Here is a 24652-nt window from a genome sequence, read left to right on the forward strand (position 1 = left end):
TTCCTCTCAACCCCATTCTCCTGCCTTTGCCCCATAACCCGTGACACCCTTAATAATGAAAAATCTGCCAATATCCGCCGTAAAAATATCAATTGACTTGGCCTCCACAGCCGTCCGTTTGAATTGGTAAAATGTGAATTTGTGGTAATAATATAGCATCTATACTGGGCAATCTGCACAAAAACATGCAGGAGCTTGAACCTGGCATAGAATAGGCATCCCCGTTCATTTGAATGAAGAGGAATGCCTGCAGGGCACCAAGAGAGTGTACTGTAGATTAATGTAGGTACATGAATGTTTGTGTGTTTGATTTTTTAATATCAATAATATTAATTGTTTGATGTTTTTCATTTTTATAGTTTTCAAATGTTTCTGAATGATACATTTATAGTTTTTAACTACAACACAATTAAAATTTTGTTCAAGCTGGATTTTGAGTAAGGCTTGTTCCAGTCTGGTAGCATTTACTTGTTCATTGGCTTGTTGCCATGCAAGGCTTCACTTTTGTGGATTGGCATAAGCCATTGGAAAATGTAGGAAGTTGATGCCAGCATAAAATTCTGGGCCAATCTGTGGAGTGACATTAATTAGTAGTTGGAAGGTTAAAATCTTCCACTAACACCATGTGACCTTTTATGGAAACCGGAGCAGGCAGATAGAATCATTGTTTAATGTTTCATCCATGTAAAAGTACTCAGAATAATTCCATAAAATAACTGGTATGAAGCTAGATTCTGATTTACTTTAGAACCAAAAGTGCGATCAGTCTGTAAAATCTAATTTGTTTAATCACTTTTTTTGCTGTCAATGTATTACTACCACAATGAGCTTGAAAGTACTAAAGGCTTAAGATATGGACAGCTGATGAAATTTCTATGGAACTTACTTGGGCAAACTGCAGATGAGATAATATTGAAAGCGCAGAAATAGATAATAAAATATGTTTTTTCTTCTACAAATATGCTATTAGACATTTGAATTACAGGGGGACCCTTACAACAATTAATAAAAGGTACTACAAAGTAACTACAAAAGTCAGCAGGTGTATATTAGGAAGTTTTCTAATGATAAGTAAATTCTCTACCAGCAACCACATGGAAACAAATCACGTGTAGGTAAGGACCAAAGAATGGGTGATACGGTGGCGCAGTGGTAGAGTGGCTGCCTTACGGTGCTTAGAGCGTCGGAGTCCCGGGTTCGAACCCGACTACTGGCACTGTCTGTTAGAAGTTTGTACGTTCTCCCGCGTGGATTTTCTCCGAGACCTTCGGTTTCCTCCCACAATCCAAAGACGTACAGGTTTGTAGGTTAATTGGCTTGGTGTGTGTGTAAATCGTCCCTAATGTGTGTAGGATAGTGTTAATGTGCGGGGATTGCTGGTCGTTGCGGACAGTGGACATTTTAACATGGTCCAACATAAAAGCCTGCAATCCAAAGCACTTTTGCCATGCTGCATTAAGTTCCCACTCATTCATCACTGTAAAGCGAATAACCTAAAGAGCATTTCAAGTTTTCCAGCATGGCAGTTTGGAGCAAAAAGTAACATCAATGCCATTTTGGTTAACTGACGCATTGCAAGCAAAAAGACAAAATAAAAACACCCAACATTAAAAAACGTGCTTGAATAAGCATATCAAATAAATATTTCATTTTAATCCCAAATAAATAGAGCATTCAATCGATAACAGTCCCATCTGTATGGACTAAAAATTAATGAGGACAACTCTTTAAGTCAGACATCTAGGGACAGTGCAGCTTTCTCTTTATATTGCAAAGTCTACAAATTTCTATTAAAATATGGTAATTTGGCAAAGCAGGTGTGGTTTTCTGACCAAGAAAATTGCCTCGATTTTTACTTCAAAGCGGCTTAATTCAGATGAGATGAAATACTCTGTTGCATTAGTTTCACAGATCTGAGGATTATAATGACAGTTAATAAAACTGCATCAATTACAGAACAAAGGATTAAACCTGCACTCACTGCCATGCTTCTTATGTTTCCGACCATGTCTGGTGGGACAATAGCATATCTACTGCTCTTAATTTAAGATAATCAGACAATACATTAAAATGAAGTCATTTCTGCATTGTTTTTGTTGCAAGCTTTGCATGCTCTGCTGGGCCAAATATAAACTTCAGTGCCAGTAGTCTGCATTTCGTAGCTTGGCTACTTTTCAGATGCACATCTCACCACAAAGAAAAGGAAGGAAATCACAAGTCAGTCTGAAATAATCAAAGATCGGTGAAAGAGGGAATGATACAAGAGTTGATTTCAATCCTGCAGGGTTAACAATGGCAGGTTTGATTTAGATTTTATTTTTACATGCTTGATTTCCCATTAACCCAGCCCTTCTCTGAAGTCATTCACCATAATTTAGGTTGTAGGTGGTTCTTTGATTTTTCAGTACCATGTCCTTCATGTTGACATTTTGATGTGAAATATAGGTGTATTCCTATGCTGATTTTCCAAATTTGCAGACAGCACAAAGGTAGGTGGCAATTCAAGTTGTGAGGAGAAACCGCATCTTAAGTACTACAAATTAATATTATCTCATTAGACACAAAACACTGGAGTAACTCAGCTGGTCAGGCAGCATCTCTGGAGAAAAAGAACAGATGACGTTTCGGGTCGAGAATCTGAAGAAGGGTCTCCACCTGAAACGTCACCTATTCCTTTTCTCCAGTGATGCTGCAGGACCCGCTGACTTCTGCAGTTTGTGTCTTCGGTGTAAACTAGCATCTGCAGTTCCTTCCTATGCATTATTTCATTGGAGGTGGTTCAGAGTAGGTTCATTAGGATGATCCCTGAAATGGAGGGATTGTCCTGTGAGGAAAGTTAAACATGTTGGGACTCATTGGAGTTTAGAAGAATGAGAGGCAGTTCTGTTGAAACAGAAGATTCTCAGGGGGCTAGACAGGGTGAATGCTCAGGGGGTGATTTCTCTCATGGGTGAGTCCTGTGTGAAAGGATCTTAGAATAGGATGCTCATTTGAGATCAGGAAGAATTTCTTGGAATGTTACAAATCTTTGGAACACCGTGACACAGAGAGCAGTGGGGGCAGAGTCCTAGTGTGTAGTTAAGGCTAATGGGTCTGTCCCACTTAGGCACTGCAGGAGACTATGCAGTCGCCACATGTTCACGGACGGTTGCCAGGGAGTCGCCTTCATGGTCGTGAGGAGTTCCTGCATTCTGGGAATTAGTCGCGGCCTCATTATGGTCGCCGCGAATTTTTCAACATGTTGAAAAATTTGTGGCGACCAGAATGAAGCCGCCGTGGAGAGTAGCGAGAATTCGCATGCCGTAGGTGGGTCGCCAGGAGGTCGAAGGTTCTCGTAGGTTATAGCCAGTGCTGACCGGTGAATTTCATTGGCTCATTGGAAAAAAAAACGTAAGCAGTAGTTTTCAGAACCAAGGGTAGCCGACCGGTAATGTTAAATCTCCACCGAACTTCACAGCCGTGTATCTCGCACTTCTTAAAAGCTGTCACCACTCCTTCTCCCCCCTCCCCCCCCCTTCTCCCCCCCTCTTTTAAAGGACTTACCGTACACTGTGCTTTAGCCATCTTAATTACAGCGCCAACCTTCCTGTTCATCGCGGTATGTGTCTGTATCACATTGGCTTTGCACCATGTGAATTTCACTCAGACAGCGCACCCCCCGCTTGCCCTGTCCCCTGCCTGTATAACGGGCTGGTTCCACTCTGACAGTCGCCGTTCCAGTTGCCGGTTTTTCAGGGGACTGAGAAATTGCCTAAGTGGGACAGGCCCATTAGACAGATAGATTTCGAATTGTAAAGGAATTGAATGTTATGAACTTATGAAGAAAGGGCAGGAAAATGGACTTAAGGAATGTTGTATCAACCATGATCCTATTAAATAATGGAACTGACTTGAGGGCTGAATGATCTCTTCCCATTCTAATGGTCATTTTATAGTTTCCTGTGTGGCGTCGGGTGTTTCTCTACAATAGCGTAACCTTGCAAGTCCGACATCTTCCTTTACTTTCCTCTTAATGGACAACTATCCAGATGGCTGTTGGTACTACTCCAGTGAGAATGTACAAGCTGTTCCTTGTTGGCTTCACCTAACCATTGATCCTGCAGCTGTTTGTTCAGAACTGGGTTGATTTAACTTGTGCAAATACAGAGTGTTCCTGCCCAGGGCAAGTATATTGGGCACACGCACAACCTTGTTCTAACCACGGAGGGTTTCAGACTCATTTTGAATTTGCAATCTTCTGGAGGGTATTATATATTTTCACACTATGTAGGTGGGATCGTTGATAGTGATAATCAGCTGGGCCTATGGGAAAATAAATGGCTGGAACATAGAGAAGCACAGGAATTCTCACAATGTCTGTGCCAAACATGATGCCAAGATAAAGTAATCTCATCTGCCTGCAAATGATCCATATCCTTCCATTCCCTAGATACTACCACATCTGCCTCTCCCACCTTCTCTGGCGGTGCGATTGAGGTACTTAGCACCTTGTGTTTAAACGTTGCTCCTTCACCTTAACGCTATGGCCTGCAGTCTTTGACATTGCCACCCTGGGTGAGAAAATGTCTTACTGTATACCCTTGCTATGGCTTTCATAGTTGTTTGTGATATATATAAATGAGTTGGACATAAATTTATAGGAAGGAACTGCAGATGCTGGTTTAAACTGAAGATAGACGTAAAAAGCTGGAGTAACTCAGTGGGACAGGCAGCATCTCTGGAGGGATGGAATGGGTGATGTTTCGGGTCAAGACCCTTCTTCAGACAGAGGTTCTGCGTGTCCCACTGAGTAACTCCAGCTTTCTGTGTCCATCTTCGGACATAGATGTAGATGGGTTGGCTAGTAAGTTTGCAGATGACACAAAGACTGCTGGAGTTGTGGACAGTGAGGAAGGCAGTCAAAGTATACAGCAGGATATAGATCAACTAAAGAAATGGGTCTTTATCTATTTGCTGAGCAGGTTTCCCTTTTAATCCTCTCTGCATTTTACCCATGTATGACACTGCCACCTAGCTATGAATCATTATAATACACTGGGTCACCAGGATCAAATGATGATGTAGAGTGTGAACAGCTAGCATCTCAGCACCAATCCCCGCTGTTCCCCGTAGCTTTCTGTCCACAATTCACAGCAATATTATTACCCTGATCTCATGTGTTGAACTTTGTTTAATAAACTGTGTGGTACCTGATTAAGGGCTTTCTTAAAACCTAAATCAATCCATATACTGTGTTTGCCTTGTCTGTGTCTACTGGTTACAACCTCAAAGAACTCTTAACAGATGAATCACACATGATTTCGTTTACAAAGGTCCCCATTGAGTTTGGGTCATCAGTATGATTCTCTAACTGCCCTATTATAAAGTATGTAATAATGCTTTTTACAACTCTAATCCTACTTTGGTAACTGATCAATATGTACCACTTCTTGCACCGCCATTAATTCGTTTTCTGATTGTGACTTCTTGAATTCATATCTTGTTTTTTGCAATCTTTTTTTCTTTTTCACTGTCTTGTTGAATTTATATATAAATATTGTTTTTCTGTGTGCCTGAGTTTATATGCCCGTGATGTTGCTGCAAGCAAGATTTTTAGTTCTACCTGTACCTCACCATATTTGTGCATTGAAAGTAAACTCAACTTGACTTGTTGATTAGACGAAGCTCAGATATCAAGGTAGACACAAAAAGCTGGCTTAACTCAGCGGGACAGGCAGCATATCTGGAGGGAAGAAATGGGTGATGTTTCAGATCGAAACCCTTCTTGTAATTGGTCCCCAGTTCTCTGTGTGCTTTTTCTCTCCTCTTTCTTGAATCATGAGGTTATATTTCGACTGCCCTGCATTGCGACTCCCAGATTTGACTAAATTCTCCCATTTGCACTGTGATACAAGTATTGTGTTCACTATCTTCATTACCAAATTTATCAGACTATGTAATTCATTAGCTCTTTGTTCCATTGTATTTTTCCACTGATGCTAAATGTTATTTTTACATATCTTTACTAACTTTTATAGTTTGTTTTTTTATATCACTGAATGCTCCTGTTTTCTACTTTCTCGTTTAATTATTAATTTCTTGTTTTTCCTTTCCTAAAATTCCTCCAATACTGAGGTTTTTGGTTCAACTTGGCAATGATATTAAAAATTTATTTTGATTTGATAGCAGATTCAGCGTTATTTGTTACAGTGGTATCAATGTGCATTATGGGGACACAAAGGTACACAAAAATGCTGGAGAAACTCAGCGGGTGCAGCAGCATCTATGGAGCGAAGGAGATAGGCAACGTTTCGGCCCGAAACATTGCCTATCTCTTTCGCTCCATAGATGCTGCTGCACCCGCTGAGTTTCTCCAGCATTTTTCTGTACCTTCGATTTTCCAGCATCTGCAGTTCCTTCTTAAATGCATTATGGGGACATTTGGTGTGTTAATTGGTTGACACTAAATTATCTCTTGGTGTAGGTTTAAGGAGAAAAGAATCAAAGCTGAGGAAAATGTTGATAGCTGGTTTGTGGATGTGTATGGGTGAGAGAGGACATATGGGTTTCAGGGGTACAAGGAAAAAAAGGGGTATTAGACTAATAGACTGGAGAGGACCTGGCGGCGATAGTGGAGAAGTCAGGCCAGCGGTCGATGATGGCGCCGACTGACAGACAGACGAGGATGGACACGTGGAAGTGAGGACGCCGCTGCCGAGGGAAGGAACAAAGGAGGACCCGGCGCGGGGAGACGCTGTGGGGGGGGGGGGGGGAAAGGGAGAAGAACAAAGGGGGACCTGGCGCGGGGTACTTTGTAACTTTGTAAGCGCCCTATATGGGCGACTATTTGCATACCTTAGGTAAGCAAGCAAAGAATTTCATTATGACTTGTCACATGTGGCAATAAAGTAAATATTCAATTCAATTCAAGGATGCTCCCCTGTGAGTTCGCAGGGACCCAAGCAGTTAAAAGACCTCCTTCTCTGTTGTTAAATGGATAAGATATTTGTTGTGCTAAATCTTTAAATGTTGCAGGTCAACTGTTATCTCTTTGACTTTCCTAATTTATCACAGTCAACGCACACCTTGCATCTTTGTAGTTTGCATTGATTGATTGGACCAAAATATATGCTTTCCCCAAAAGCCTATTTAAATGCTAAATTATGAATTAACCATTGCACAATCTGAATTGAATACATTGGTTGGTTGGTTGGCAGGCAAGACCATGTTATGGCCCTATGAAACCCTCTGATTGCTACCACAGTTCATTGAGCATCGATGCCTTGATAATTAGATTTATTTTAAGACTTATTCTTGACTCTTCAATAATTCACATATTAAATATGAAGCACAGTGGAAAATCAAAACTGATTTTCAATGATTGCACTTGAGCTTGTTTATTATGCTCTGTTGAGACCAGGGTACATGTAATGTATTCGTAGAGACGTTGATTCCAGATATACTTAAAGGTTTGACAGTGGAGATGCAATGGCAAAGATTTAAAGACCGCATGGATAAACTCCAAAATGTTTTCATCCCTTTTTGGCGAAAAATTAAAATGGGGAACGAGGCAAAACTGTGGCTAACGAGGGATATCCAGGATAGTGTTAAATCCAAGGAAAAGGCATATACATTGGCCAGAGGAAGCAGCAAACCGGAGGACTAGGAGCATTTTAGAACTCAACAGAGGAGGACAAAGGAGTTCAGACAGAAGGGGGGGGGGGGGAAGAGCATGAAAGAAAGCTTGCGGGGAATATAAAAACTGACTTTAAAAGCTTCTTTAGATATGTAAAAAGGAAAAGATTAATGAAGGCAAATGTAGGTCCATTACAATCAGAGACAGGAGAATTTATAATGGGAAACAAAGAAATGGCAGAACAGTTAAATGAGTACTTTGGTTCTGTCTTCTCTAAGGAAGACACAAACAATCTCCCAGAAATACTAGCGCACTGCGGATCTAGTGGGAGGATAAAACTGAAGGGAATCCACATTATTCAGGAAATGGTGTTATGTAAACCAATAAATCCCCATGGCCTGATGGTCTGCATCCCAGAGTACTCAAGGGGGTGGCCCGAGAAATTGTGGATGCATTGATGATCATTTTCCAATGTTTTCTCGAATCTGGATCAGTTCCTATGGACTGGAGGGTAGCCAATGTAATCCCACCTTTTAATAATGGAGGGAGAGAGAAAACGGGGAATTATAGACCAGTTAGCCTTACATTGGTAGTGGGGAGGGAAGATGCTGGGGTCCATTGTTCAAGATGTTATAGCAGCGCCTATGGAAAGCTGTGACATGATCGATCAAAGTCAGCATGGATTTATGAATGGGAAATCATGCTTAACTAATCTTTTGGAATTTTTTGAGGATGTAGCAAGTAGAATGGATAAGGGTGAGCCAATGGATGTGGTGTATCTGGAAACATAGAAACATAGAAAATAGGTGCAGGAGTAGGCCATTCGGCCCTTCGAGCCTGCACCGCCATTCAATATGATCATGGCTGGAGTTTCAAAATGCCTTTGACATAGTCCCACATAAGAGATTAGTGTGCAAAATTAGACCACATGGTATTGGGGGTAGGGTATTAACATGGATAGAGAACTGGTTGGCAGACAGGAAACAAAGAGTAGAAATGAATGGGATCTTTTTAGAATGGCAGGCAGTGACTGGTGGTGTGCTGCAAGGCTCAGTGCTGGGAGCCCAGTTATTGACAATATCTATTAACGATTTAGACAAGGGAATTAAATGTGACATCTCCAAGTTTGTGGATGACACAAAGCTGTGAGATGTCATGAAGATGCTATGAGGTTGCAGGATGACTTGGATAGGTTGGGTGAGTGAACAGATGCATGGTAGATGTAGTATAATGTGGATAAATGTAAGGTTATTAACTTTGGTGGTAAAAACAGGAAGGCTGATTATTATCTGAATGATTATTATTGAAAAGGGGAGGTGCAACGAGACCTGGTAGTGCTTTTACATCAGTCACTGAAAGTAAGCATGCAGGTACAGCAGGTAGTGATGAAAGCTAACAGCATATTGGCCTTCAATGCGAAGGATTTGAGTTCAGGAGCAAGGAATTGTACAGGGCCCTGGTGGGACCACACCTGGAATATTGTGTGCAATTTAGGTCTTCTAATGTGAGGAAGTACATTATTACTATTGAGGGAGTGCAGCGTAGTTTCACCAGGTTAATTCCTGGGATGGCGGGATTGACATATGATGAAAGAATGGGTCGACTGGGCTTGTATTCACTGGAATTTAGAATGATGAGAGGATATCTTATAGAAACATTTAAAATTCTTAAAGGATTGCAGGAAAATGTTCCCGATGTTGGGGGAGTCCAGAACCAGGGGTCACAGTTTAAGAATAAGGGGTAGGTCATTTAGCACTGAGATGAGGAAAAACTTCTTCACCCAGAGAGTTGTGCATCTGTGGAATTCTCTGCCATAGAAGGCAGTGGAGGCCAATTCACTGGATGTTTTCAAGCGAGAGTTAGATTTAGCTCTTAGGGCTAAAGGAATCAAGGGATATGGGGAAAAAGCAGGAACGGGGTACTGATTTTAGATGAACAGCCACGATCATATTGAATGGCGGTGCTGGCTCGAAGGGCCGAATGGCCTACTCTTGCACCTATATTTCTATGATATATTATGTGGGGTGAGTTTAACTTTGCCCTTGGTTGCCTTGTGTTTGGGGTGATGGAGTTTAATTTGTGAGCAAGTTGACCAACCTTCGTTCCATAGTCTACAATTCTAACCCATTCTTTTGTTAATTGCACCAGCTCCAATGACATCATGAGTAGACTCCTGCTTTAATCTGGAGAAATGGTGTGCAATTAACACCAGACCATGAAGATGAATCAAGGCTAGAAGAAGCCTAAATGGTAAGTTTTCATTAGCATTTTAAATACTAAACATACATTTTGGACCTACAATGCTGAATATTTAGCCCAGCCCTGTATGAGTCACCTCCTTCCTAATTGTATGGAACTTCTGAAAGTCTGAAGAAGGGTCTCGCCCCGAAACGTCACCTATTCCTTTTCTCCAGAGATGCTCTCTGACTCACTGTGTTACTCCAGGTTTATGTGTCTAACTCCTGAAAGCCGTTATCATCAAAATGTACCAGTAGCAGAAGTATCCAAGAAGGTGTGGAGAAGGGTCTCGACCCGAAACGTTGCCTATTTCCTTCGCTCCATAGATGCTGCCTCACCCGCTGAGTTTCTCCAGCATTTTTGTCTACCTTTGATTTTCCAGCATCTGCAGTTCCTTCTTAAACAAGAAGGTGTGATGATCAGAGAGAGGGCTTGCAGCTTGTAGATATCCCTTTACGGTGGATGTAAGCCATTTAAAGAATCTGAGTGCAGTGATCAGCAGACCCATTTCAAAAGGCGAACAGAAATGGACAGGGTTTCTTAGTTTGCATTGTTGACATCTTACGACATGGGTTATTTTCTTTTAAATATATTAATAATTGATAAGAAGTGGATCTAAAACAGTAATTTAAGAACTCATTGCTAACACATTACATTCTGAAGAAGGGTCTCGACATGAAACGTCACCTATTCCTTTTCTCCAGAGCTGCCGCCTGACCCGCTGAGTTATTCTGATATTTTGTGACTATCTGCAGTGTAAACCATCATCTACAGTTCCTTCCTACACACTTTGATTTAATCTTTTCAGGTGTAATAATGAATTATACTGGTTGAAATTTACTGTGTGGTATGATGGCGCAGTGGTTGGTGCGACGGCCTCATTGGTCCAGGGACCTGGATTTAATCCTGACATCGCATGCTGTCTGTGTAGAGTTTGTATGTTTTCTCCGCGACTGTGTGTGTTTTTTCTCTGGGTACTCTTGTTTCATTTCACACCCTGAAGACGTGGATTAACTGATCACTACAGCATTCCTTTCAGAATCGGTTAATATCAAAAATAATCAAAGGGATTTTGAAGGGCTTACATCAGAGAGAATATGTTGCAGGGATACAGGAAATAAGACGGAGGAGTATGGAACTCATGGGATTGTACCTCTGGGCCTCAAGTAAAAAACAAGCTGTTATAGCGACTAAAAATGTATGCAAGTATTATTACAAAAAAAAGCATTTTAATAAACCATTATAATAAAAATGAAAACCTAACAATAAATATAATTGTTTTTTAGAATATCAGGGCTGATCAGGAAATATATTTTTGCAGAGCAGCTCTGAAGGCAGAAACCTTTCACATTTCAATCAGAGCTGGTTTCTTTCATTACGTTGCTTACTGATACAAAATATTGGATAAATTACCATTGCAGTTATTGTTATGTACACAGGTACGAACTCGCTAAAATGTAAGAAATTTGATGAAGTTGCTCCACGGGGGTTTTCTCAAAAAACGCAATATTTCCCAATGCATTCTGAATGTTTGCCAATGAAAATTTCTTAAAGGTAAAGATGAGTTTTTTAAAAATCATGGTACGCACTGTACATCAACCACCACTTATGGAGTCTTTTTAGCTCTCTACACTCCTCTGTATGTATAAGATTTGAAAAGATATTGCTCGACTCCTTTTAATGTTCCAGAAATAGCAAGTGTTTTGGAGTTTTTCTTTGCGTGATGAAATGTTTATTATATACTAAGCTGCTGCCTTCCATGGAACTGATGCTTTATTACAATCTATCTTGCTTTCAGTCATAATCTTTCATGACTAAATTATGTTTTTGCTTCCCATTTGGAATTATATTCCCAATCACCATTTTCTCTCTATTCACTGGCTAAATGATTTTAAATGTATATGGAAAATAATTGTATTTCTACAAGTGGAGATAGGGTCAATTGGCTTCTTTTCTTTGATAAGTATTTCATTGTAGAGGGAGAGTGACCTTTTGGATGTCAGTCATGCGTTAAATTTTCCCCCTTTAAGCTTGATAATGGAAAACTGTAGATTTCCTTTGAGTTAGAAGCAGTTGAATTGATTTTCTGTGGTGTAATTACCAGTTATTAAACAGTTACATTATGTTTCAGGTAAATGCTTTCACAAATACCTTCAACTCTCAGGACTCGGTAAAAGACAGCCAGCCAAAGGATCACTGTCAAATGAATGCTCCACACCGATCTTTTAAATGTAGTTAATATGCAAGTTTGCATCTTGAAAATGTTATCTTAAACATTCCCTATAATTGCATGTCAAAGATATTCACACTGTTTAAAAAAACCTATCAAATTGCTATTGTCTAACTCAATTTAATTATTTCATGACATTCCCACTAATTGTCCATCTTAATATTTCTTCTATAGGTTCATTTATCATATGCGAATCTGGATAAGTTGAGGAAATATTTTGGTGGGTCACGGAGCATCAGTACCTTAATACTAAAAGCGCTTTCTCACGGGGCGACTTGACGCAAGATGTAACCAGAGTGAAGTGGTCGTGGTCTAGCACGATATCACACGATATAACGGGGGGTAGATAAAGAGTTCCCACGGGTACTCGGCATTTCTGTTATTTGTGCGAGTGACTTGTCCGTCTCCCGAGCTTTCCCGTTAAATCTTGAATGAACATTGTGAATCCCCATTCATAAAAGAGAAGGTAATTGCGCGGGAGGGTTAATAATTGACAATCTGCTGCTGCCTGCCCGCTGAGTTAAAAAGTTCCCACGGTCACGATATACAGTGTATCGTGAGTCTTGCGTGGGAACTTTTAACTCAGCGGGCAGGCAGCAGCAGATTGTCGCTCCCTTCAGTTTCACCCCACCTACACCCCTCTGCTTCCCGGCCATGTGTGTGACCCCTTCCCTCCCCTCTCCAGCTCCCCGCCCATTGCACCGGCGCGGGGGCTTTGCACTGTCTTCACGTCGGCGATGCCAGCAGGTCAGTGCCAGTCACCGGTGACGTCAGGACCAACGGGACACCGACCCCCAGGCCCTCTGCAAGCACTGAGATCCCAGAGACCCACAGCCAGCAGCAGCGCAGCCCCGTTCCAACTCCAGAGGAACACGCTCCCCGTAGGGACAGAAGCTGATGGTGTGCAAGGTACGTCTTGTTCTTGGGGTTGCGGATGAGGGGGCGCAGCTCGAGCTGTGACGTCTCCGGCCACCCCCCTGTACAGGAGCTGAGACTGGGAACTGTGGGGTTGTTTGCAGTTGCAGAGGGAGGGGGCAAGGGCGGTACAGTTCACAGTCTCAGCTCCAGTCCAGGGGGGTGGCTGGAGACGTTAGGACCAACGGGACACTGACTGCAAGCACGGAGATCCCAGAGACTCACAGCCAGCAGCAACTCTAGCCCAGCCCCGCTCCAACTCCAGAGGAACCCGGATTGCGGATGAGGGGGCGCGGATTCCTCTGGAGTTGGAGGGACAGGGAGACACAGCGGCTTTTGAGAATGGTGGGCAATCACTTCCAAAGTTCTGCCCACACAGTCAGTACACCTCTCCTACACTTGTCTCCCGCACTAAGATCATCTCGCAGAGAATGATCCCAGCCTAACAGCATGTTCATTCCAGATTACTCACCTTCTGTCCCCTCTGTCCAGCTTCCGGGTTCACCATTCGCAGGAGTTCCCACGGTACACGCAAGAGTTAATACGGATATCGCACTGGCCACTACGTGCATATGATGTTGCAATCTTCAACCACAAGTGTACAAGTCACTCTTGGAGAAATTCAAACTTGCTTGAATTTTCTCCCGAGTCACCAAGTTACACGAGTACCTGCCGTTAGCGCCACGGTGGTCCACGGTGGTCCACGAATGCCGTACGGTTATCGCACGGGGTTCCCACGATGTTCAACTCTGGTTAACTCTTGCGTCAAGTCGCCCTGTGAGAAAGCACTATTAGCATAGCTTTGTGAGAATCCACAAAAGGATGGAGTGACTGCTAAATTTTTTTAGATATGAACAAATCCCCAGAACAGATCTATGTGAGGATTCTAAGTGAAGCAGAAGAGGAGATTGCGAGGATTTTTGCATCTTCATTAGCCTTGAGTGAAGATTGGAGGATAGCTAATGTTGTCCCCTTGTTCATGAAGGGAAGTGCAGACAAGTCTGGAAACTACAGGCAGGTGAGACTGACCTCTGTGGCTCGGGGGGAGGGATGGTGGTAGTTTTCTGGAGAAGATTTGGGTTCACTTTGAAAGGCAGGAACTGTTTAGGAAAAATCAACACATTTTTGTGTCTCACAACTCTGATGGATGAAGGCAGGGTGGTAGAAATTGTCTATGTGGATTCTAGTGAGGCTTTTGCTCAGGTCACTCATGGTAAGTTGATCTAGAAGAGTAAGGATCCAAGTCAGGTTGGTGAACTGAAACTGTATTTTCCGTATCGTATCTCCATCCCCACTGAGGTCTAACATCGTGGAGTTCATGGTATTTCCTGGAGACCGACGTGAGCTCCAAGCCACGGGAGTCTGCGGGACTTTAACATAGCGGAGCTAGTGATCACATTCGCAGGACTGTATACAATTCTGGTCACTCTGCTCGAGGAAGGATGTCATTAAACTGGAAATGTTGCAAACATATTTGAGGATGTTCCCATGTCTAGAATTTTACAAAATTATGAGGGACATAGAGAAGACCGATAGTCAGAATTTGTTTTCCAGGACAAGAAAGTCTAGAAATAAAGAGCGTTGGTTTGAGGTGAGAAGTAAAACTTTCTACACAATGGCAGTGCATAATTGGAATGAGCTGTCATGGGACGCGGTGGAGGTATATACCATTATATGGTCTCAAAGGCATTTGGACAGGCATTTGGATTGCACAGGAGTGGGGAGCATACAGGCCTACTGAGAGCAAATTCAATTAGTGTCGTGAGACATCACGGTCAGCATGGATGAGATGGCCTATAAAGGCCTGTTTCTGGATTGTACGTTTGCTGCTGAAAATATAATTGTCACAGATTCTGCAGCCTCGGCTAATTCTCTTGGAAGGAGACAACAGCAGCAGAAACAACAATAAAGGGTGCATCAAACTTCATCCCTTCTGTGCAGCTTTTGGAGGCTCATCACAGTGTGTGGCTGAAATCAGTTGACTGTCAAGGATTGCGCACTGCAGAAAATATTAACTGAAGCAAATAATAATAGGGGAGGAGAGTTACAAGAAACTATATCTGTTGCCATATCCTGGTCCGGAAGTGGCGGCGCTGTTGAACGGCTGCGGCTCGCTTGCAGTCTGTCTGTTTTTACTTTTTTTGTTGTTTTTTTTGTCTTGTTTAGTTAAATTTTTAATTATTAGGCTGTGTTATGTGTGGGGGGGGGGCCTGAAACAGGGCTTTCTGTCTCTCCCTACGGGAGAATGCGACTTTTTCTTGTCATATCCCCCTTCTCTGCCTCCGTCTACGCTGAGGCCTAATGGCGGAGCTGGCGGCCTCCAACCTGCGACCGACCTCGAGGCTCCGGAGGCAGAGCCAGCCAGGACTCACCAACGCGAGGCTGGCCGTCTTCGAGCTGTGGCGGCGTTCGGGCACGCCAGTGGCAGCGGTACGACTCGGCGCTCCGGTGAGGGAGGCCCGGTGCGGGGCTGGGACAGTGCTGGCTGAGACGCTCCGGTGGCAGCGGCACGACTCGGGGCTGGGGCGGCGCTCCCGTGAGGGCGGCCCGGCGCGGGGCTGAGACGGTGCTCCGGTGGCTGAGGCGGCGTTCTGGCGGCGGCGACCTGAATCCGGGGCTCGGACGCGGGCCAGTGGACGACATCGTCGGGAGCTCGCAGGTCACAGGCTGGTGCCTGTTTTCCGGAGCTCCCGCGGCAACAGCTGTGTTCGCTGGACTGGAGGGCGGCAGCTTCGACCACCCCGGCCCGCGGAGCTTGAACCGGCCCGTTCGCGGAGCTCGGTGAGCCGCGGGACAGATTACCATCGCCCGGTGGGGTATCGCCTCAGCGCAGAGGGAGAAGAGGAGGGAAGAGACAGTAACCCTAAGATTTTTGCCTCCATCACAGTGAGGAGGTGCCTGGTGAACTCACTGTGGTGGATGTTAATTTGTGTTTATTGTGCGTTTTGTTGTTTATTATTACATGTATGGCTGCAGGCAACGACATTTTGTTCAGACCGAAAGGTCTGAATGACAAATAAAGGATCTAAGTCTAAGTCTAAGTCTAAGTCCCATAACTCTCTTCCTAGTTTCCTCCTGGACCCAAATGCTGAACTGGCTTTGTAAGCGGTTCCTTCGGCTCCGGTGCTATCTCCATTTCCCAATGTAAAAAACAGCAAGAAAATACATGACCGCAGGTGACTGTGTTGGTGGATGTCAAGTTGTACCCCTGGGACATAGGTTCAGGAGTATCGCAAGCAAGTATTCCGTGCACAATCGTTTATAGCTACTCCTTCGTTGGCTGTCTCATTTTGTCAGAAATTGTATTTTTTTTTAACGTTAATGAAGTAATCCATGCTGGAGTAAAGCAAGATCCAGACAACATTAAGTATGGGTTGTTAAAGTGACAAATAACATTCACACAATACCCGTGCCACATGTTGATCATCAGCCATTTCAAAGCAGCAGCCACAGAAGGACAGAAGATGGATATCTTCCAGCAGATAATTGATATCTTTATTACACAGAGCCTTTCTGACATCGATAAATAATAAAATGGAAGACAGCGTGTGCGGAGTAACTCAGGACGTTAGGCAGTATCTCAGGAGAACTTGGATTAGTGACATTTTGGATCAGGACCTATCTTCAAACTGTTCCTACAATTTGCATTTGGACTCGCTCTGGCCTTACTGTCCTGGGCCTCTTCCATTGTCAGAGTGAGGCCAAATGCAAATTGAAGGAACAGCACCTCATGTTTCACTTGGGCATCTTACACCCCAGCGGACTTGTGCAATGTGGCCCGTAGCACCCGGTCTATCCTCGACCCCCAGATGAACTGGAAGATGGATCGGGTGATCCCTGTGGCGTAGGAGGGAGGGACAGACCACACTTGCATCAAGTAGAGCAGCCCCGAGAGCACCTCACACCTGATGACCAAATGTTTCCCCATTATGAAGAGGGAGCGTTGCTTCCACAGCACCAGCTTCTTCCCCACTTTGGCTATCCGCTCCAGCCAATTCTTGTCACATGCCTCAGCCCCGCCGAACCAGATCCCCAGCACCTTCAAGAAGTCAGGCTTGATGGTGAAGGGGTCGGAAGATCGGTCGGGCCAGGTGCCAAAGAGCATAGCCTCGCTCTTCCTGCGGTTCACCCTAGCTCCCGTGGCCGACTCAAACTGGTCGCAGATGCTGATCAATCTGCGGACCGACCCTGGATCCGAGCAGAAGACGGTGACATCATCCATGTACAGGGAGGTCTTGACTTGAATGTCCCCACTGCCTGGCAATGTCACTCCTCTTATGCTCACGTCCTTCCTGATGGACTCGGCAAAAGGTTCAATACAACAGACGAACAAGACAGGGGAGCGAGGGCAACCCTGCCTGACTCCAGACCTGACGGGGAAGCTGTCTGATTCCCACCCATTGATTTGCACTGCACTACAGATATCAGTGTAGAGCAGTTTGATCCAATTTCTGATTCCCTCCACAAAGCCTATTTTGGAGAGCACTATCCCTCATGTATGTGTGCGATATCCTGTTGAAGGCCTTCTCCTGGTCCACGCTGACTAGGCAGGCGTCCACCCGTCTGTCCTGCACTTAGGCAATGGTATCTCTCAGCAGCGCCAGGCTGTCTCAGATTTTCCTGCCAGGTACAGCACAGGTTTGGTCCGGGTGGATCACCCATCCCAGGGCAGACTTGACCCGGTTGGCCTTAGACAGGATCTTATAATCAACATTCAACAATGTGATGGGTCTCCAATTCCTTATATCCTTCATTTCCCCCACTACTTGTAGATTAGGGTGATGTTGCCCTTCCTCATGGAGTCTGACATGCTGCCGGCTAGAAGCATGTCGTTGTACACTTCCAGCAGGTCAGGGCCCACCCAGTCCCACAGAGCCGAATACAACTCGGCCGGTAAGCCATCTCTTCCGGGAGTTTTACTCGAGTCAAAGGAACGGATGGAGCCAGTCAGTTCCTCTAGGGCCAGTGGTTGGTCCAGACACTCCTGCTTGCTGACCTCTGTGGCCACAATGCACAAGTCAGCAGACAAAGGGGGTAAAAGCGTGTCCAACCTTGCCCTCACCCTGATGGCCAACTTCATGTGTGGCTGCATCAGGCAGAGCATAGAGCCAAGGCACGTGGGCACCATATGCCACTTCCTGCTGAGCTTCTACCTGTACCCGGTGTTGTGAAGGATGGGCCTGGCGCAGATGCCACGCAATGTGCCAGTCAGCTGGCCATTGCCGCCCCATCTGTCGTTCGTGGAAAGGTTCTTCCGGACCAACACCTTTGACCACGTCCATCGGGCAGTGGTCAGCATGGAACGTCCTGCAGGCACTGTAGGGAAAGTACTCCATGAATCCTGTGGCGTGGTTCCCAGAGCAGACTGCCCAGCTTGTCTGGCAAAATGCCTCATCGCCAGAACTCACCAACAAACACCAAGACCTGGCTTGGCTGGCGGTGAGGGGAGCCCTCCCAGTCATATCCTTCCTGCACCGTCGGAACCACACTACCAGCGCACGCTGCCCTCGGGACGGCTGCTATGGAGAGGAGACGGTTGCCCACCTCTTTGCAGAGTGTGGATTCGTAAAGAGAGTCTGGAGAGGTCTGCAAGGGTCCCTGTCACGGTTTATTCCGAACAGCTCCGTCACAGAGGACTCTGCGATTTACGGACTGTTCCCAGGGACGCATTCAGAGACTGACATCGAGTCAGTGGAAGGTCATCAACTCGGTGAAAGACGCTCTTTGGTCAGCCCGAGTGTTGTTCACCACCCAGCGGAGCGAGATGTCCATTGGGGTATGTTGCCGTCTGGCCCGCTGCAGACTGCAGGAGTACGTGCTGAGGGATGCACTGAAGCTTGGTGCAGCCAACGCCAAGGCTCGGTGGGGAAGGACCACAGTCTAAGGCCCTTCTGCTGCTGGACATGGGGGACAGGGTATGGTGGAGACGCCCCTAAAAATAAGGGAAGGGATTCCATGCCAGTGGGCCACATGAGTGGCAAGGGCGGGAGATAAATTTGAGAAATTTGAGCAATGTATGTAGACTGTATTGAATAATTGGTATGGCGTCCGAAAATGTCGGATGAAATTTTTTTTTGCACGGTTCATGTATATATTTATAACCTGAATAAAGTCTATTTTGAATTTAAAAAATCTTACACCCCAGCGGTATGAATATTAATTTCTCTAACTTCAAGTAACCCTTGCATCCGATCTCTCTCCATTCCTTCCTCCATCCTAGTCGTCATACTAGTTTCACTCTATTCTTGTTGGGGTTTCGCTGTCTGTATAACTCGTTATCACCTAGCCCACAGCCAACAATGAACCTTTCCTTGATCATCGCTACTTTTTGCATATCTTTCATTCATTGTTCTCTATATCACCGTCTATATCTCGTTTCCCTTTCCTCTGACTCTCAGCCTGAAGAAGGATCTCAACCTTAAGTGTCACCTTTATCCTTTTCTCCGGAGATATTGCCTGATCCGCTGAGTTATTCCAGCTTTTTGTGTCTATTGTGGATACAGTTGGCGGGGTGGGGGGGGAGCGGCAGGGTTGATAGGCAAATGATTGGACAACAGCCAGAGATGAAAAGATAGGGATTGTAGAGTTACGGATGTGAAGCTAGATGAAGAAATGCAGGTGGAATTTGGGAGTACCAGGCTTTGTCCTGTCCCTGCTTTCTTCTCCCTCCTACTATTAGTCTGAAGAATGGTCCCGAACCGAAACATTGCCTATCCATGTTTTTCAGAGATGCTCATGTTATTTTACTCCAACACATTGTGTCATTTTTTTTTTGTAAACCAGTTTGCTTCTACTTGTTGTTAACTATTTCACTCATAGATTGGATAACTGAGCAGTACAACTTTGACAAACAACAGCAATATTAAATGATAAGGTAACACTTGGAAGCAAACCAAATGTCCACAACTGAAAAATGTTGCTTCCCAAACACCATTTTAGTTTCATATCATCTGGCAGTAGATTAATGGTGAAATATAGTTAAAATAGAAAAGGAAAGTTGAGGTTGTAATGAATTGTAAGAAATATGCATATTTATTCACTTTGAAAATGAAAGCCATGCAAACAATGAAATTAAATGTTAGCCCAAGCACATCATGAGAACAAATTGATAAAGTGCAGTAAAATGATAAATATGCAAAAACATTGCTTGGATATTACATAGTAATATTTTAATTTTGTCATTTTTAGTTTATTCTATTCTTGGCAAGCAAGCACGGGACTCTCTTAAGTGTAAGTTTAGATCTTGAGATGCATAAGGTTTAAAGGCACTGCAAGCACTGGGGGTTAAGCTTAAAGCGACTACTGTGCACTACAAACTGTTGATAACAAGACTACCAAAATAAAATAATCAAAGGATGTGTGCTATTTTATATCAACACATCCTGTGTTTAGTTGAGGAAAAGTCGAAAGCTAAGCTCTCAGAACACAGCAAAGGTGAGTGTTGCATGAAATGGAGGGATATCAGTTGGTTCATGCAACCCGTTTTATTTTATAGACACAAAATGCTGGAGTAATTCAGCAGGATAGGCAGCATCTCTACCTGTCCTGCTGAGTTACTCCAGCATTTAGTGTCTATATTCGATTTAAACCAGCATTTGCAGTTCCTTCCTGCACTATTTTATTTTATGTTTGCTTATAGGGTTGTTTTTTTTTGGTGAAATTTTGGCATGGGGGCAGAAAAAGTAGCATCTGTTCACAAAAGTTTAAAATGTCTCTAATATCAACCTGCTTTTGTGGTTATGGCCGACGCATTGCTAGAATGTTATTAACTTGACTTAATACATATTGATATAGTGATTCAATTATTTAATAAAATACCTGCCGCCTCCGAGTCTGTATTTGTTCAACAGCATATCACATGAATGTTTTCTTAGTATAAAAACTTTTCAAATATTCTGTTGGATATGGGTCAGTAACAGGTTTTAGCCTCTTTGAGGAGTTCAGAATTTGAATATCCTCTTCTCACCCATTTCAATATGTATTTATTGTTTCAGAATTTGAATTCTGAACAATTAAATCAGATTTATTCAGATTACATCTATCCAACATCCAAGTCTGCACTAAAATGGTATGTGAGGAATTAGATTCCAGATCATGAACTGGGCTTGACCATGCTAATCCATTACAAAATATATTCCTTCGCTCCATAGATGCTGCTGCACCCGCTGAGTTTCTCCAGCATTTTTGTGTACCTTCGATTTTCCAGCATCTGCAATTCCTTCTTAAACACATATGTATTTATTGTTTCCTTCCCCTCATATTAATTATTTGTTCCCTCTTGAAGACCTTGTCTTCTGGCTGTGGCACAGTTTTACACATGCTAGTTCTCTTTGAGTTTAGTTTATTGCCATGTGTACTGAGGTACAGTGAAAAGCTTTTGTTGTGTGCTAACCAGTCAGTGGAAAGATAATACATAATTACAATCGAGCTGTGCTGTTTGGTCTTTGCGCGAGTCTGAATGGTGATTATCGACAGGTTATTCTATTTTGGCCGTCGAGCCCAACACAGCTCTTGTCTGATTCATTCATTCATAAACATATTTATAGTAGAGACTGAGAAACTGTGATCAAGAACATTTATCTTATCTAACTTAAGACTGCTGAGGCCATATCTACTTGTGTTATAGTTAGTAACTTGCTTCTCTGGTCATTTATTAAATCAACTTGCTGAGCCATTAAGAAGATACTTACATAAAGATTCAGAAATGACATTAAGTACTATGAAACAGAATGGACTTCAATTTGCAGCTGAATGTCACTACTCTTGTTAATCGTGCCAAGTTCAATGCATTGCTCAGCTTTAAAACAAATGAAACATGGTAATCTTCGGAGGTAAGTACTTACTCTTCATCCTGAATTTGGCTCCGGAGCTGATGCATGACCCTGGGGTCTTCCGTTGAGTAACTGTGCAATGCCTATATAAGAGACATAAATTAGCAAGGTTCAATAATTGAGGACAAATGGAACAGTTATTTTTCCAGGAATTATGTGATCAATTGCTACCCTCAGACAGATGAGAGTCCCGTTTCAGACCTTGTCTGTGATACAACAACCTTGGTAAGCAGTAAAATGTTTACACTCGGCAATTACTTATAAAACAATTAACAAATGTTGCACAGCACTTGCATTCCAATGACATCATTTGGAAGCAATTTTGTCTGAGCTGAGTTGACACTTGCACAGATCTGCTGCTATTTCACTGTCCTCATGAAGTGCCTACAATGATTTATGAAGCATACCTTTAATCTCTCGTTTGTTATCCTCTTCTCACCCATTTCAACTTTCAATTTCTTGTTTTCCTTCTGCAACTGTTCATTCATTTCCTGTAGATGGCTGTGTTGTGATAAAGATTTCAACAGCAAAGGTCATTACTACAGTAAAGATAAGGAACAATGAAAAACATTTCAACTAAAACAAGCCAACTTCTAGTCATTAATCCTATTTGAGAAAATGTGCCACAATACTTTTTGAATGCTGCTTTATGCCATTACGCTCTTCTGTGAGGTTTGTTTTGTAAGAAAATCAAAGACTAATGGGCCTGTCCCACTAAGGCGATTTTTTTCGGCAACCGTCGTAGTCGTAGCAGGTCGCCGAGAAACCGGTGACTGGACTATTGGGCCTGTCCCACTTAGGCGATTTTTTAGGCGATTGCCGGCGAATACGACATTGAAATTCACCGAAGTCAGCACCGGCGACAACCTCCATCACCTGGCGACACCCTACGACATCCTGCCGACTGCCTAGATTAACCTGGCAACAACCTACAACAGCACCTACGTCAAGCTACGCTCATTTGGCGTCAGACCCAAGGTCGCCACTGTCGCTGAAAAGTTTTCAAAATGTTGAAACATTTTCGGCGACCAGAAAGACGCTACTACTCTTTGGGCGTCTGAGGAGACTACTCACGACCATACAGACGACACCCCGGCGTCCATGTGGTGACCACATAGTCTCCTGTAGTCACCTAAGTGGGACAGGCCCATAAGAAGGCCACATACTGATTTTTCAGTGGACTCAAGCAGTCAGGCAGTAAAAGTAGAGAAAGAGACACAATATTTCAAGTAATAATCCAGAACTAGAAAAGTGAGAAAACAATGTTTTAAGTTGCAAAGTTGAATGAGCAAAAGAACATTTTGTGAAAGGGTGACAAAGACGGTCCAGATGACATAATGCATTCAGCGCCATATTTTTCATGGTTGAACAAGGGCAGCATCTGTGGAGAGGGAAACATTGACTTAATGTTACAGATGATCTTACGTCAGAACTGCTTAGTTCTGACACAAACAGGAAAGGTTGGATGTCTGAAATGGTTTAATTCACCATTGAATCACAAGGACTGCTCTTGTACTGTTCCAACGAGGCCCAACATAATCTCGAGGAATAGCACCCCAGCATCCATTTTGCACATTGCGACCTTCAGTTCTGATAGAAAGTAGTCCACATGTAACGTAACAGTTTTTCTATAGATTGTAGAATGTAAAACTGCTGTTAAGTAAAACATAGAACTATTAATGTTGTGACTGATGGAGTTTGTACTGGAAAACCCTTATCCATGGTCACCAATTGTGAAATGAGAAGACCCGTATAAATTTAAACAAACAAGATCTGGTTAAATGGCAGGTGGCAGGTTAGGACATTACAGCTCAGGACCCTCAACCCATAATGTTTGTGACAAACGTGTTGCAGAGCCAAACTAATCTCATCTGCCAGGACATGATCCATATCCCTCCATTTATTACATATCCATGTGCCTCTCTAAAAGCCTCTTAAACACCACTATCATATCTGCCTCCACCTCTGCTACTTCCCATTTCCCCTTCTGAATAAAGCCTGAATCTTCTGCTGTTGAAGAGATCACCACTATTCAGTAGATTGCTGACTGCAGTGTCTTCTTTGGCTATTATTTATCACAAATCTCTAAACGCACAGCATTCATTTATCCTGTTTATAATATATATAGTAACCAAATGTACAACCTAAATGTATCCTAAATAACTTACCTAATCTTTATTACTCTAACTGCTTTAACTGTTAAATTTGCGTTTCAACTGCTATCATAAAATAAGACAACAATCTTACTGTGAACATAATACATTGAGAATACCTTCTGTCTCCATTTTATAAACTCGTGACCTTTCTTGTGGGTAACATATTCCATATTTAGCTCAACCTTCTGGTTATCAGTCATATTCCATTTGGTTTCTGGTGGATTTATTTACTTTTTTCTATAATTCATGTATGCATAATTACTTAATGGTGGAAGATGATATCCACTTGCTTAGGGGCTTACAATCTCTTGCAAGGAATAGAGCTGCTTCATTTCCATACTCAGAACATGTACAGATCTCATCTTGTTAATAGATTAAACCCACAATTTCATACTTAAGTATTTAGAGCATTAAGCCACAGATCCACAAAGATGGATTCAGGCTCCTTTGCCCAACTTGTCCACACTGACAAATATACCGCCATCTAAGCTAGTCTCATTTGTCCGGTAAACCTTTCCTATCTGTGTAACTGTCTAAGTGTCTTTTAAATGCTGTTATAATACTTGCCTCAACTACCTCCTCTAGCCGCTCGTTCCATATATTTACCACTCTAAATGAAAAAGTTGCGCATCAGATTCCTATTAAATCTTTCCCCTCTCATCTTAAA

The 24652-nt window shown here is 43.2% G+C and overlaps 1 protein-coding gene across 3 annotated transcripts in view; it reads right to left on the reverse strand.

Moving 5' to 3' along the window:
• The window catches only part of pmfbp1 (polyamine modulated factor 1 binding protein 1), a 578164-nt gene that overhangs the window by 31258 nt on the left and 522254 nt on the right, over positions 1 to 24652 (reverse strand). For all 3 annotated transcript variants that reach the window (XM_033035745.1, XM_033035744.1, XM_033035743.1), the window contains 2 exons: positions 22237 to 22330; positions 21842 to 21912 (listed from right to left, as the gene is read on the reverse strand). In XM_033035745.1, the coding sequence (XP_032891636.1) occupies positions 21842 to 21912; positions 22237 to 22330 (165 nt within the window). The remainder of the gene's footprint in view (positions 1 to 21841; positions 21913 to 22236; positions 22331 to 24652) is intronic.

Source organism: Amblyraja radiata, chromosome 17 (genome assembly GCF_010909765.2).
Source record: "Amblyraja radiata isolate CabotCenter1 chromosome 17, sAmbRad1.1.pri, whole genome shotgun sequence".
Lineage (NCBI taxonomy): Eukaryota > Metazoa > Chordata > Chondrichthyes > Rajiformes > Rajidae > Amblyraja > Amblyraja radiata.